The sequence below is a fragment of the Cyprinus carpio genome, chromosome B11 (assembly GCF_018340385.1).
Source record: "Cyprinus carpio isolate SPL01 chromosome B11, ASM1834038v1, whole genome shotgun sequence".
NCBI classification, from domain to species: domain Eukaryota; kingdom Metazoa; phylum Chordata; class Actinopteri; order Cypriniformes; family Cyprinidae; genus Cyprinus; species Cyprinus carpio.
This window is the reverse complement of record NC_056607.1, coordinates 16,231,434-16,247,174: the sequence shown is the minus strand read 5'-3', so window position 1 is coordinate 16,247,174 and position 15,741 is coordinate 16,231,434. Positions and strand designations below refer to the sequence as shown.

The following is a 15,741-nucleotide window of genomic DNA, read 5'->3' as shown; positions in this document are numbered from 1 at the left end:
GTTTGGGGAAAAAAAGAAAAGAAAATAAAAATACTGTTGTTATTTACACACCCTTGTGTTTCCAAATCGTATACCATTGTAAGGTCAGTTTAATAATGGTTTCATGGAGCTTTCATATCCACATGTGGCCTTATTTTTTGAAAAAGAGCATCTGGGACGAGTTTTCCTTTTGGGATTCACAGAAGAAACAAAGTCATATGGGTTTTGAACAACGTGAGGGTGAGTAAATGAAGACAAACTGTAATTTTGGGGTGAAAAATCCCTTTAAAAACATTCAAGCATTAAGGCATTTGAATGATGTGTCATGCTGGGATGGAAAACTGTAAAGGACACTTGTTATTTGAAGTTTTTACGTGACCAATAGCGTGTCTGTCAATGAGACATCAATTTGACATCAGTTCCTTTTTATTCCCATTAATACTAAACAAATGAGTAAGTGGTGTTTAAACTGAAATCTACCATAAAAGGTCTTAAGCAGTGTGGTAATAAGGCAAGAGAAGTTTATTGGTGTAAGTTTTCAGTGGTTAAACTTTAATTACACAAAAGAAATTAAACACATTCCAGTTTTTTTTTTTTTTTTTTAATCATTATGCGATTGTGATACTGTTTACATACTGAAGCTTTCAACATCAAACGGAGCTATTAAGACATTTTAATGACAGCTTACAACCACTGTTCTTTGTTTTTCCCTTTCTATCATTGGTTATTTAAGTTTTACAACTTAATAAGATTACACTGGCTTATTAGCAATGAACTGGTAAACACTAAGTAAACTTTGTGCAAAGCTTGAGATTACATGTCAGAATCTTAAATTAATATTTGTATGGTATGGCTTATATTAGGAGAATAGTTTTTTTAATGGGGATTCCTGAAAAACAGAGTGCTGTTGTTTAACCAAACCACCAAATTTCACAGGCCAAACCTCCGCGGATGTGCCAAAAAATGACTGGAATCCTCCCTGTATCATTGCTTTACATTGTGCAATAGTCAATTTCTTTTTACTGCCTGCGAAAAAAACACTTTTGTAATTAAATGTTTGATTATGTGACAATGACACTTTTTTATATAAAGAAAAAGGTTAAGTTTCATTATAAATTTATTAAGAACAATCTACATGATGCGCTCGCAGCTGAGTATTTAATGAAACAGACAGATCAAAGGCCATTATTAGTCGGATGTGAGCAATGCAACGGAATTTCTTTTTTGCCCTGCCACTAAAGATGGAACACTCTTTAACTTCAGCATCTGTTATGAAGTGAACTGTATTTCAATCTTAAACAGAACCACATGCAGGCGGCATGTTTGTTGCAAAGCTTCTATGACACAAAATTTGCTCTTTAAGTTAACTGAACTACAATTATTCCATTCTGGAAGTTGAATTTAAAAGAGGTCTCTGTGCAGTACCTGAAAGGAGTGCCGCAAAACACAACTAATTTTGTAATGAATTCAATTCAAACGCTAACTCAAAATAGAAGTTTTTCCTGGAACTTGGATGCCTCCTCTAATTATTTAAACAGCTGTGTCTTATCAGAATAAAGAGGGTGACTTTTATAGTCCTTTTGGGTTATTTTCAGAGTCTGTGTTGATCAGATATTGCAATGTGTGGTTAGGATTGGCCTTAAAATTAGAAAGATGATATAACATTGAATATGTTTCAGTGTGATCTTGGAATCAGCTCATGTAGAAATGTGCAACAAATAACACCACATTTTAACATAAAGTTCACATCCTAACAGACTTTTCATAATGTTTACTACATCGCCATATAGTAGCTCAGGCAGAGCTGTTGATACCACCAAGTGGTGGGACACTGGCAATGCAAGTTGATGGGATTCACCATAATATTGCAATTTTGATGTGACATAAATATAAAATATTAAACCTGAAAATATCAAATATTAAATGTGGTGGTACTGGGATACATCTGGGATAAGTTCTATTTTAAAATTATCCTTTTATAACAATATTCCTGAGAAATTTTGCATTGCATCATGTGAGTTTTTAATGGTTTCCCTCGGGCCCAAAAAGAAAAATGATGCTTGGTTGGTGGAAAAGCATAAAATGTCGATGTTGAAAAGGGGCATGTTTGTTATCACAGTACAACATTTGATGACTGCACATTTAGAGTAGTTATTTATTACTGTTAAACTTTCACAGATGCATGTCTGGTTCCTTCCTGTCAGGATGTGGTGTTTTATGATCTGAAAAATGCACTAAAATGCACACCCGAAAATGCATTGGAATTTTTTTTTTTAAATGCATCCCCATTCCTTGTGTTTATGGGAACCTTGTTTAAAATTGTATGTTTTCATTTGTATTTTTAATTGAATACATGCACATCTTCTTAAAAAATATTAAATGGAAAATTCATCTAATTATTTACTGTTGTTCCAAATTTGCATGACTAACTTAAAATAAGATTTTTATATATCTTTGTCTATCAATGAAATGTTATTTTGGACCCCACTGACTTTTTAATTGTATGGTTGAAAACATTCTTCCTAATATTTTTTTTTGTTCCACAGACAAGGAAACAACATGAGGTTGGGTAATTGATGACATAATTTTCATTTCTGAGTGACTGATCCTTTTAAGCCCATTTTCATGAAGCTACTAATTAAATCTTTTACTTCTCTGTCTTAGTAAAGACAACCTTGGAGTAATTCAGAGTAGAATCATCGCTGCTAAAACTTGTCGTACCGTCATCACCGCTCAAGTGGCCTTTTCTTTTTGCCTTTTTCTGTTGGGACTCTTGAACATTCACATAGTCTGTATCCATTTTTTTCAAGTCCACTAGTCCAATGGAAGCAGTTTCTGAAACATTTATGTAGTCAGAAGTCTTTCGACGGTCTTCAAGGCTTACATACCGTTGAGAGGTAGTGGAAATATCTGACAGCTGACAACCAAAAACACACAAAAACAAAACCCCTTATGAAACAAAAATGGCAATAAAGAATTGTAACATTCTTTAAATGGTGCGTAACTCATCTGGAATACATAATGATGGCTTTCAGATGCGTGAGGAAGAAGTTTATGGTTTTCAAATGACTTACCGAGCCTTCAGAACTAGTAGAGGATGAATTATCTGCACCTAATTGTTAAAAAGACAAACGTTTAGTGTGAAAACCTCAGTATATGAACAGTAGGACTTATTGCAAAATGTGTGTTTTTACCATTGCCTGAAGTAGGGGAGACACTTAATGCATTGTTCTGACACAAAGCAGTTGATTCTCTTGTGTCGCTGGTTGTATGGCTAGTGTCTCTTTTCATGGCTGAGTTAAAAATAAATAAATAAATAAATAAATAAAAATAATTATCACACACACACCAAAGCTACATCTTATGAATTAAAAAAAAAAAACACTTCATCATTTTACTAACAAGCACTTGTCATTTAGAATGATAATAAGGAATAAATAAGCAATTAAACATAGCACTGTAGTGCACTCACCGCTTTGCATCGACATGAACATTTTAATCAGAAGTATCAGGAGAATAACAACTATGGCAGCGAGGAAACAGATGATGGCATACATCAACGGATGAAGATATTCACTAAAACAATACAGAAATAAATGTTGATATCTGGATTCATCACAAGATTAAATTACGTAGTGAGGAGAAGAACCTTTTTAAGACATTACAACCTACTTGATCACTTCTCACGGAAGAAAATACAAATACTATACAACTCAAAGGCTGAAAGTAAAAAGATTTTAAATGTGTTATATTGTAAATCTACCAAATACTTGTTGCATAGTTCACTCACAAGATTAGATATGATAAATTCAAGTGGTATTCAGTTAAAAAAAAAAAAAAAAAAATACATTGAGAATTATAGAATTACCAAGATGTGCTTCCTGCATTTTTATTGTTGTTACCTGAAAAAAACAAACAAACAAAAAAAACATTTAATTTGCATTAAAACAAACTGATACAGGTGATCATCTATACAATGTGTGTGTGTTTTTTTTTTGTATATTCAGTTTCAATATTCCATATTAATTTCCAAAATCTATGTAGTTACAAATTTCATGTCAAATTAATTTTAAGCATCATTTACATCAATATCTTGTATTTGTTCATAATAAATCATTCTCTGTCACACTGGTTTCCACTCTTGATGCTTTTTTGTTTCATATCTGTGTTTGCCTCAGTAAATAAACATCTAATTTATCTGTTTTATTATATTTCAGCTTACAAAAATTGGTTAATTGTTGTTAGATACAGTATATCTAACAGTTTTTAATAATTTCAGATTAACTTTGTATTTTACACAATGTACATTTTCTTTAAGAATATTATTGTAAAACCTTAATCTTACATTTTATTATTATGATGATGATATCTTTTTATATTAAACTTTATAGTCTACATTTCTGGTTTTTGAACAATCATCATAATGTATTTAAAAGCAAAAAAGAAAAGAAAATCTACGCCATGTGTCTTACCTGCCAGCACACTGAAGAGAAACATACAAAGAGTAATAATAAACAAAGGGTGTATAATCCACATGATGCCTTCAGAAACTCACACAAGTTAGTAAAATTTTCAAATTCCTTCTTATAATGATCTTTAATATTTTTATCAAAGTGTTGATCAAGTCTCCCCTTAAAAGCACAACCACGGAAATGCTCAGTGATTATCTAGAGTCAGTGGAAAGTTGTGGTTGAACGTCACCAGTCTTAAATAAGGTATAAGACTGAAGATACAGCAACTTTTTTGAAAGTGACGTTCTGAATGTTATATGAAATTTCTACCTAAACAGTTTTTTTTTTATCAATTTTAAAACACAGAAGAATCTGTAAAATCATACAGTATATTTTGATGGTGAACTGTTCATTTTGGTTGTAAGAGATGAACTACGCCAAAAGGTCAATAAGTCTGAGAACAAGATTTTTTTAAACCATGTTATGTTTGCCATCAGCAAGTGTGAACAGGAAGCACACAACCACGAGAAAAAATCTCTGATTCATATTAAATAACATTTTCACCTCACGTTTTAAATGTTACCTAATAAAGTCTTTTTATTCAGTTGTTTGATAAAACATTTTTATTAATTACTAGTAAAATGTATCTTCATAGTTATCTTTACAGCATTTTGCTAAAGTTTATGAACTATTCCACTGATGGTATGTTTGCCGATCAATCCCACAGTACATCAACTTGAGTGCATCAAAATGACTAAATTATCACAAAGAATACATGAAAAGATCCATGTAATATATGCATAATTTAAAAAGGCCCAGTGGATCTCACTTCACAGGTATCTTCTGTTTAAACCCTGCAAGCATGTTCTGTTCACTCTTCCCATAGCGGAGGCCGAAGGAATTGAGATTGTAGTACGCGACATTCTGCCTCCTTTTTGTGTAAGGCCTTTCTGGAGACCACCACTGAGGACCTGCACCCATGGAGAAAAGCATTGGGAGCTTGGGAGAAGGAGATCTAGCTGTGGGACGAGTGTCAGTTCCCCTGAGATCTTGGAGTGGTGTTTCCTCAGGAGTTTCATCTAGAAATACAACAAAAGCTCAAGAGATATAGTCTATTAGACAAAGGCCTACAAGTGAAACCATGCTTTACAGTTATTGCAGGCTTATGATACAGTGCACAGCATACAGTAAATGAGTACACCCTCTCTGAATAAATATAAAAGATGTATTTTCTTAATGATCACTGATATAATTCATGGAAAGATGGCAAAATTGAAACATTAAACATATACTTAATAAAAATATCAAAATGTATGCCAATATTTTCTGTAAGATAAGTAAATTAGCCAATTTTGTTTCAATAAAGAATTGCAGAAATGAGTACACACTAGATTTAATTCAGAAAATATTCTGAATTCTAGTACTTAGTATGTCCTCCAGAACTTAACGTATACTGCTCTGACCCTTCTTGGCACTGAGTGTACAAGTTCATGACAAATTTTCACATCTGTGCTGTTTAACTCCTGGAGGACGACCTCCTTAAATGCTCTGATCTTTAATGGGGGATTTTGCTCAGCTTGTCTCTACAGAATCCCCCACAGTTGCTCAAGAGCGTTAAGATTAAGGGAAAAACATGTCCACTGAAGGGTTTTCCCCTTGTCATGCTGAAAAAATGCCCAATAATGCAGGGAATGAGAGGAGGGTAGCATCTTCTGTTTCAAGTTTGTGTATTACATCAGTGTGTGAATTCATGCCAGCATTGATAAAGCACACCTTCAGCACCCATTCATCCCTTTATAAAAGCTTTACTACCACTGAACGTCACAGCGGGTACCAAGCATTTCTCACTGTACTCCTCCTCTAGCAACACCAGAACATTTTGGATGATTTTGGATCCGAAATGATTGACTTGGTCTCTTGAGACCAGAGTATGGATTCCCAGAAGTCTCAGTTTTTGTGAATATGGGCCCTGGAAGAGGTTAAATGAGTTTATTTTGCTTTGGCTACAGTCAGTAGTTCTGGTGTGGATAAACAAGCATGCATGTCACTACTGCAGGCTGCATCATACTCTGTGAGATAAAGTGTCACTCTTTTCATAGCATTTGCCGGCTCTGAGACACTTGCATGTTATTTCTCCTGCTCTTTTTCTAGCAAAAATTCACTCATCACTAAATGAAAATGTAAAGAGAAAACCTGAATTTTTTTTTTTTTTTGAAAGTTGGTGCTACTTCTGCTATATTTGGTATTCCTCTTGTACCATTGTCCTCTTTTATGCTAAGAAATAAGTAACCTGGCAGTTCTCTCCCAAGTGGTTCCACTGCTGCCAAGCATTAAGTCTGAGTATGATTCAGTGGGCTATATTACACATTTAAGTGTCAGGAAATTACTTGTCTTTAAAAGTTTTGTTCAGTATACTTACCTGTTGATCAAAAATAGACTTAAACCTATACAATTTTTTTTATTTTTTTTTTTTTATTTAGTAACTTTCAGGAGGGTGTGCCCGTTTTTTGCAACACATCATTTTATCACTTTGAACATTACATCTCCAAAGAACCCTAACATGTCTTCTAAGTCAAGAGTAATTGCTAAATTTGTTCAGTTTTAGAGGGGGTGTACTCATTTATGCTGTGCACTGTATGTATTATATTGTCACTTTTTAAACAATAAACTTTACAATGCATCCAGAATCTTAAATATCTATTTTTAAGCCATTTGTTGCCTTAAGACTATTATGTAATAACACTGTTTGATATTAACTGCACTGATCCTGTCTTTTTTAGAAGTTATTGACAGTTGAGAAAGACAACACTGAACTTACCTTCTAAATAGTACTGAAAATGCCCTGAAGGGTGTGTGTCACCATTCGCCACTGACAGCATCAAAATGATGGTAAGTAGCATCATTTTTAATGTGTTTTAAACCAAAAATAAGTTTCTGTAAGAAAACAATTAGCAATTAGAAACCAATACACGTTTTTTTCTCTCTCAATTATGGGTATTTTTTATGAGATCACACATTCTGATGACATTTGTGTATCTTTTTATACTCAATTCATAAGTTCAAACCCACACATATAGATACAAACTCTAACACACCCAGATACACACTTCAAAGAGAATTGGAGTTATCAAAAGCATCAGAAATCAGCCTTTCACAACTGCTCCTATGCTATGCTGTTCATACAGTAGATGTAAAAAATGAAATACACAAATATAAAATTTAATAATAATATTAATAACACAATAATATTATAATTCAAATATTTTATAAGTGATTATTTAATAAAAATATGCATTTAATATATTTATAATCAAATAAAATATTTTAGAATAAAATATAACAAAATTTATATTTTGTACTTTGTAACCAAAATGCTACTGTTCTATGTAAGAAACAATAATATTATAGGAACATAAAAGTTAAGAACCACTTAACAATTCTGCCAAAATTGTCAGAATCAAAATGTGCATTTATCTGTTGCATGAAAGGGGAGGTGGGGGATGGGGGGGACTTTAAAATCCTCTTGGTTTTTGCATCAATGCACTGTAAAACGCTTCGATAAATTATCTGTCAAATGCACAAATGTAATCAAGAAACGAATGTAATGTAAACAAATGTAAATATGTCATATTAGAAAAATATATATTATATATATATATACACACACATACATGCATACATACACTGACAATTATGCATATGAACATGGCAATGGGAGTAAATGGCTTACCTTTACACCTGCTGTTATGGAGGTTGTGTTTGGTTTATGCAACCTTCAGACACAATTTATCTTTCTCATACATTAATATTATCTGCGTCATTGCCTCCTCAGTGGGTTGCAGCCCTCCAAAACCCTTCCCTGTTTCTCTCTGATCTTGTGTTTTTGCTCCGGGGTGGGTCCACCACCCATCCCTTTCACAGGAACATTCCGGACCACAAAGCCTTTATATATTTTAACTCAATATCATTTTCTATTTGAGGGTAGATCATTGAAGTTGGGGGGAGCAGACAGATGAAATAGAAATGAAATGATTGGAAAAGCACTGCATGCTCTAAAATATGTATTCATAACTTGAATGGCTGAAGGCACATCAACAAGCTTTTAGAGATCACTGGACATTTTATTTTTGCTTGTTTTCACGTCGAGAGAATTTACTTACATACATCTTGTGCACTTCAAATCCTGAATAATTTTTTATTCTTTCTTTCTTTTTTCTTTTAAATATTCTAGAGTAGAACACTGGGCATGTTTGGTGAGTTTATTCAAACATATCAACTAAAGTAAATATTCTAAAATATTACAAATAAAATAAACTGACAACTATCCATCATATACAAAAAAACAACAGCTAATATTGAAGAGTTCACTGCAAAAAGCACCTCAAAGCATCTGCTCTTACACCCATTGAGGAACTACTTCCAGATAACTTGGTTAAAATCTGAGAGATGCGAGAGAGAAGATAAACATCAGAAACATTTAGCCAATCCTTGAGTGTTTAAATTGCACAGGTGGCATTTAATTTAATTGGTAGTTAGATTAATGAAAGCTTCCAAGCACCGTAAAGCAAGCTTTTAGTTCCATACCGTAGTTAAAAAAGGAATGTTTTAAGGCTGTTGCGAGAATCAAAAGCCATTGCGAGAGATGACCTACAAACATACAGATTTTCCAATTTAAGCAGAGAAAAAAAGCATGAATAAAAAAAAAAAAAAGAAAAAGAAAAAAAAGCCAATTTAAGCAGAGAAAAAAAGCATGTATAGGGTAATGAATAGTTAAGTAAATGTTCCACAATTAGATAGGCAAAGTGTATCTTGGTTGGTTTTGAATTATCATCTTGGAGGTGTCTACCTTGCACATTAGGACCGGATATGACTCAACTATTTACTTACTTAAATAGAAGCACAAAGCCATAGGTCTCCACAAGCATGCCAATACGAGGCCATCTTAGTAGAACTAAAGCCACGCCTCCTAGAAAGGCGGCGGAACTTCTCAGCTTCTGTCTCTGGAAAAAGAAGTGGGCCGTCCTCCTCAAGCCAATAATGAAGGCCAATCCAGACACAAACAGAATCTAATAGCGGAGGAAAACATTTTTTGAAAATACGTAATATATGCATACAAACACTACCGTTCAAAGGGTTTTTTTTTTTTTTTTTTTTTTTTTTTAAAGAATTCAATTTTTTAAAAGCAGACCCAAACTGTAATGTTGGAATTGTTCACCCAAAAATAGAATTCAAAGCATTTCCAAATTAAAATGCCTTTCGCCCTTACTCTCAAGTGACTTAAGATTGAACAGGATGACAGAATTTTCAGTTTCTGGTGAACTATCCCTTTAAGAAAGCTTTCCCATGACCAAAGATCTATATAGTTTCTTGGGTCATGTCTAAACAACAGCACTTACGTTTCCAAATGCCAACAGGACCGAGTCAAAGTACAGCAGTATTCCAAACAGTACAAAGAACACGCCAAATCCTGACAGACCCACACCGATTTCTGGAATCCAAGTCACAATAGATTACAGCTATATTCCTAGTTAGTCAATAAAGCAGATATTTTTGTGGTTATTTTTTTTTTTTTTTTAAAAAAGGCCTTCTTCTGAAAATCTTCTAACCACTGCAAACCAAACCATCTTCATGTACTGATTTACATAGTTTTAATTTAATTAAAGAGTAATAATTTACATTAAGTGTGAAAATGAACATAGCAGTGTCTCTAAGTTGAGTTGTAACTGTACAGAACTGCAACTCATACAGTGCTTGCATATTCAGTTGAAAGAAAGACACTCACTCTGAAACTCTGTGATTGTAATCATGGTTTTCGCTCTGTTGTCTCTCTTGGCTCAGATCTCCCAGTTTCAGTTCCTTGGTTTTTACTGGTTTGTGTCTTTCACACAAATGCTTGACTTTTGAACCCTACTGTAGGGTGAACATTAACCAAACCTATTAGACTGATGAGAGAGAACGCTCTGCCTGATGATCACTTTATCTCATATCACAATCCACTCACTCATCCACAGAAGCATGTGTCCACTCACTCCACATTTCCTTGCCTCACATCCCACAGCTGACAGCTTGCCACCCTAAACAACAACCTTATCCCCCTGCCCTTTAATCACCCTAGTGTAATATGCATTATTGGCATGACAAATAATTGTAAACCGTGCAAAACAGCAGATAAAATAAAAAAAGAAAATAAAAAGTTTACGATTTTGATGACTAGATAAAGAAATTATAATATGGCTTGTTTGAATACTTAGTCCTGATCGGTCAAGAGCGTAATTATAGAAAAGCTTGTTCCCACCACTAAAAAAAAAAAAGATCAAAGATAATTTTTACTTTTTTTTCTCACAATTGTAAGTTTATATCACACAATACAGACATTATTCTCAGAATTGAGAGTTTATATCTTGCAATTGTAATTGCAACTTAGAGAAGTTCAGAACTTTCAGAATTTACATCTTGCATTCTTCTTTTTTTTTTTGGTGACTTTGGATCTCACAATTCAGATTTTGTATTTGTATTCTTCTTCTTAGAATTGTGAGTTATAAACTCACAATACTGGGGTAAATACTCACAATTCCTGAGTTGATGTCTTACAGTTCTAAGTTTATATCTCACAATGCTTTTTTTTCTTTCTTTCACAATGCTTCCACAGCATTCAGAGGTCAAATATTTTACTAATATTCTCTTTTGCACGTGGCAGTGCCATATATCAGACTGTAGTCGCTCTCTTTTAAATCATGCAAACACAACTGCTGCCATCTTGTGTCTCTGTTATCAAGTGTAGAGACTCTTGAAGGACTTATGTAATAATACTTTAATTATTGTGGTGCTATAAATATACAAATAAAAAACAATTATTTTAACTAAAATCAATTTATGTCCACAAATTTATTTATTTGATGAAGATACCTTAATGAACATATAATGTAGCTCACAGTCAGCCTGCTGACTCGCCAACAGGCTTACCAACTACTTTTTTTTAAAAAAATTTTTACCTCAACCACAACCCATTCCTCGCCTGCTATCTATTAAAACAATTTCCAACAATCTCTTTATTTTCCATTACACAAATACCTTTTCACTCTATCCACTCATTCATTCTATCTAGTGTTTAACAAATGCAACAAAGTGAATGGTCTATGTAAACAACCAACTCTTTTTCACAACATAAAGTCTTAATACTTTCAATTAGAGTGTGTATCACACGCATACAGTGTTAGATTTAGTGTTAGTGTTTTTTAGAAGAAACATAAAAAAATATGTGGTTGGGATTTCTGTGAAAATGTGTTGGAATGTTGAATAGACTGACTTCTGGCTCAACACTATGGGTCTGATTGCGGCTTATTCCATTTCCAACTGCCAAAACAAGATTAAGCTGTCAAACTTTTGTAATAAACAGGCTTAATTTTGCTGTAATTAATTTAGTTTACCTCACAAGCTGCTGAAAAGAGCTTCTGTTGTAACTTGTCTTGTAATACAGAGTAATATTTGCAATGTTTTAGGAGTAAAGTGTGTCTCATGTCTAAAGGCTGTTCTCTGTTTAAGGCTGAAAAATATTGCTTTTTGGACCCTGCAAGTAACACATTAATAACATTTGCATTATAGATATTTTTCTTGCTTATCATTCACAGTACATTCACCTGAAGTGAGAGAGCACAGTGTCGGAATACAATTATGAATGTACAAACTCTACTGAAGAAAAGTGATACGAACAAATAAAGAGTTTTAATTACAAAAGAAGGTTTAAATACATTCACTTTATTGCATGAGGATACTTCTAAAGCAAGCACATTAAGTATTATTTTGTTTGATTTGCATAGCTCAAGCAGTCCCATTTTTTTCCTTAAAATAGCATTAGTTACGGTAAATATGAAGACGTACAGTGTTTTGATTTAAAAATATTTACACAGACAAATGTGCTTATTTTGAATTACTGTAGTTAAACCCACTTTATATGCTACATGTTTGTTTGTTTGTTTGTTTTATCAAATATTAGACGTCTCTGCTTTGACTGTCCAACTGCAACTTGACCATTTTGTCCAATTCCGTACAAAATAACACTTAAAAATGACTTTTAAACAAGGCCTTCTAAAGGATGCTGCAAAGTTTCGGTCAATAAATTAAAAATATATCAGCCTCGATCAGTATCTCCATAATATATCAGATCAAAACTCTCTTTAATCATTTTACAAATGTAACCAATCGAACCTCATTTTATACATAGAAAAATATGCGATGCATTGATCTTGTTTTTCTCTTTCTGAAAAATGATAAAAATAGATCTCTGTCTTCCCCGTCTGGGCTGTTTTTGCTTAAAAGTGATGACGGCTAATCTGCTTCTGTGGAATGTTATTAATTTTTCTAGATCTCATACTGTGTTTTACCTTGATTCAGGTGGTACAACATGATTTCCGTGACTTTTGTCGACGGAAGAAATAAATGAGAGTTTCGTCAAACAAATTCTAACAAAACAATATACATCATACACAAGCTGAGGCCAGTGTTTAGTCAAGAGTTAGACCAAAAACAGACTAATTTCACGTAAAAACAAAAAAAGACAAGCAGAAAGCACAGTATGGGCTAACAACTTGCATGGCATTTTAGAGGTTTAGGGAAAAGATCACCTCAAAGTACAAAACAGGAGATTTATATGGTTTGGCAAATTGTTCTTTACTTTACGATACATTATAATCAAGCTGCTTGATTACAGAGGTAATTACCAGTGATAGAAAAATAATCCAAAATATTGTTCCATTTAATTCCATGTCAATCTATATTTACACAAAAACTGCGCCACAGCAGAAAAGAAACAGCCAAATGAATCTCCAAATGGGACAACGATCCACAAATAAGGGCTTTGATATTCTGTTGGGGCAACAGGTTACATAATTTAACGTCAGTATATACAGGCTGTAATGCAAGTTGCTGGCCTCGCATGAACACGCATTGTTTCAACAAGCAGACTTACAACTCTAAGGACACTTCCAGTAATTCGGCTTTCTCTTCTTATTAATCTACCACACACTCTCACAAGTATTTAGGTACCATTATTTGGTAACTACTGTCCTAGCAGTAAAAGCACTATGATGAGTCCACATGGCTTTGATGCAAAGATTAGAGTAATAGTCATATCAATATATACGCTTTCTTAATCTTTATAGATACACATGGTACTTAAAGGCCTGACAATGGTTTGAGAGACTGCAACATTAATGGGAAAAGGGTTCTTAAGCCCTATCGTGAAACTGGAGAGGATTGTGGGAAAAGAGGAGGCCAGGAGGAGTCACAGTGAGTCTGGCCTTAAAGATGATGGAGGGGAAGTGCCCAATGCCAAGTCTTCTTGACTCAACAACATCTTTCGGATCAAGACAACAACGGATTCATCAACAGTCTACGGTTGTTCCAGATTCCTACTGAGTTCCGTTCGTAAATCCTCAGGGGTCAATTGCGGCTTGATATATTATCATACCAGCGGTTCCGAATCTTTCTTTCTGATGACTTACAGATAAACTGAGCTTTGACAACTTTGCTGTAGTCCTTGGTCTGGTTTTTTCAACTTCCTCAAGCATGGCTATTTTCCTCTGGTCGCATCTCGATCTCCGTCACGCTCTTTCCAGTCACAAACGTGCTTGTGTCTGCAGAATCCACCCTGAGCAGCTGTACCCAGCATTTGTAGTATGAATCTGATGAATATACTCCAGTCAATAATGTGACCGAGTAGATATGAATCTGTTAACATCGTTCACTTCCTGGCTAGTTTGTAGCTTTTGTATTATGACTGCCAACCTCCGAAACGAAGTCAAAACAGATGATAAATTGAATTACGTAGTTCTGCCGTGGGTTACACACTCCGAATGAGGATTGCGAGGAGATGTGGAGGCAGATAACCTCGATCGTGAAAAGCCCTCTGCAAACATCCAAACATTTTGAAATATTTCTCTGCATGGTGTTTGTAAGTAATCGAAAGAAATACAATGTTTGGTGGAGGCAAAACATATGTTCTTGGTGTTCAGTGTTTTTTTCTGTCTTTTCTTTGTCTGCTGGACACTCAGAAGGGTTCATCGTCAAATTTGACAGCTGCAAGAGCTTGAGCTGGGAAAATGGGAGAAGCAGAGAGAGAACAAAGAGAAGAGGAGAACAAATGTATCGTCAGAGATCATTTTTCACACACAAAAAATTATTATAAGGTCCACACTATACAAGAATGTGAATGCATCTAGAAATGGTTAAAGGGATAGTTCACCCAAAAATGAAAATTCTGCCATTAATTACTCACCCTCATGTCGTTCCAAACCCGTAAACCTTTGTTCATCTTCAGAACACAAATTAAGATAATTTTTGATGAAATCCGAGAGCTTTCTGACCCTGCATAGACAGCAGTGGAACAACTACATTCAAGGCCCACAAAGGAAGTTAGGACAATGTTTAAATAGTCCAAGTGACATCAGTGGTTAAACCTTAATTTTATGAAGCTACGAGGATACTTTTTGTGCACAAAGAAAACAAAAATAGGGACTTTATTCAACAATTTTCTCTTCTGTGTCAGTCTTTGACACGCGTTCACTTTTGCTTGTAAACAAGGCACAGCACATCCGGGTTCTACGTCAGAACGCTGGCTCCTGTGTCAGCAGCACCATACACATGCGTCATGATACTAGGGATAAAAAGAAAGTGTTGAATAAAGTTAATTTTGTTTTCTTTGTGCTCAAAAAGTATTCTCGGCCTTGAACGTGTCAGTTCTGTTGCTGTCTATGCAGGGTCAGAAAGCTCTCGGATTTCATAAAAATATCTTAATTTGTGTTCTGAAGATGAACGAAAGTCTTAGGTTTGGAACGACATGAGGGTGAGTAATTAATGACAGAATCTTCAAAAATGTCACTCTTTACCTTATGACTTATCAGACTGCAATTAATAATGCAAAATGTGCCATCATCAAGGTGACATTTTATTAGACATGAGTGTGAATTATTTTCTTATATGGAACATTTTTCATAGTCATAGAGAAGCAACAATTTGAAAAGAATGACTCTGCCCCAGATGGCACTCTCAGCCATGTGGTCTGCACTTGGCCACAAAGACCTCTGGGTAGTGGTGTGCTGGAAGGCCACATCAGTGTGGGTCTGGCAAAAGGGTGTATTGAGAAAGAAAAGCATTCATAATTGCTACCGCTTAAATATTTTAGAGCTTGAAATAACTAGAAAAATATAGCCTATATAGTTAAAGTAAACATGTTTATTAAAAAAAAGCTACCTGAATAATATTATCTGGCTTAATGGCACACTTTATTAACCAATTAAGTCTTTTGAACTCAAGA

At 34.3% G+C, this 15,741-nt stretch overlaps 3 protein-coding genes across 3 annotated transcripts in view; all 3 read right to left on the bottom strand.

Moving 5' to 3' along the window:
• Positions 1-483: 483 nt before the first annotated feature.
• Positions 484-5,234, bottom strand: LOC109109928. Its single transcript, XM_042734217.1, has 6 exons — positions 4,452-5,234; positions 3,848-3,881; positions 3,452-3,555; positions 3,174-3,272; positions 3,054-3,091; positions 484-2,896 (listed from the first exon to the last, which is right to left on the bottom strand). The coding sequence occupies exons 1-6, from the start codon at positions 4,513-4,515 to the stop codon at positions 2,627-2,629; spliced, it is 609 nt and encodes a 202-aa protein (XP_042590151.1). The 5' UTR covers positions 4,516-5,234; the 3' UTR covers positions 484-2,626.
• A 3,902-nt stretch (positions 5,235-9,136) lies between these two features.
• On the bottom strand, positions 9,137-10,788 carry LOC122138925 (vesicle transport protein GOT1A-like). The gene is made up of 3 exons (XM_042734215.1): positions 10,213-10,788; positions 9,827-9,918; positions 9,137-9,496 (listed from the first exon to the last, which is right to left on the bottom strand). The coding sequence occupies exons 1-3, from the start codon at positions 10,235-10,237 to the stop codon at positions 9,314-9,316; spliced, it is 300 nt and encodes a 99-aa protein (XP_042590149.1). The 5' UTR covers positions 10,238-10,788; the 3' UTR covers positions 9,137-9,313.
• A 1,376-nt stretch (positions 10,789-12,164) lies between these two features.
• LOC109109930 (pleckstrin homology domain-containing family A member 6-like) overlaps positions 12,165-15,741 on the bottom strand; it is a 60,538-nt gene continuing 56,961 nt past the window's right edge. The window contains 1 exon segment of the mRNA XM_042734216.1: positions 12,165-14,519. The gene's annotated coding sequence lies outside the window, so the exon portion shown is untranslated.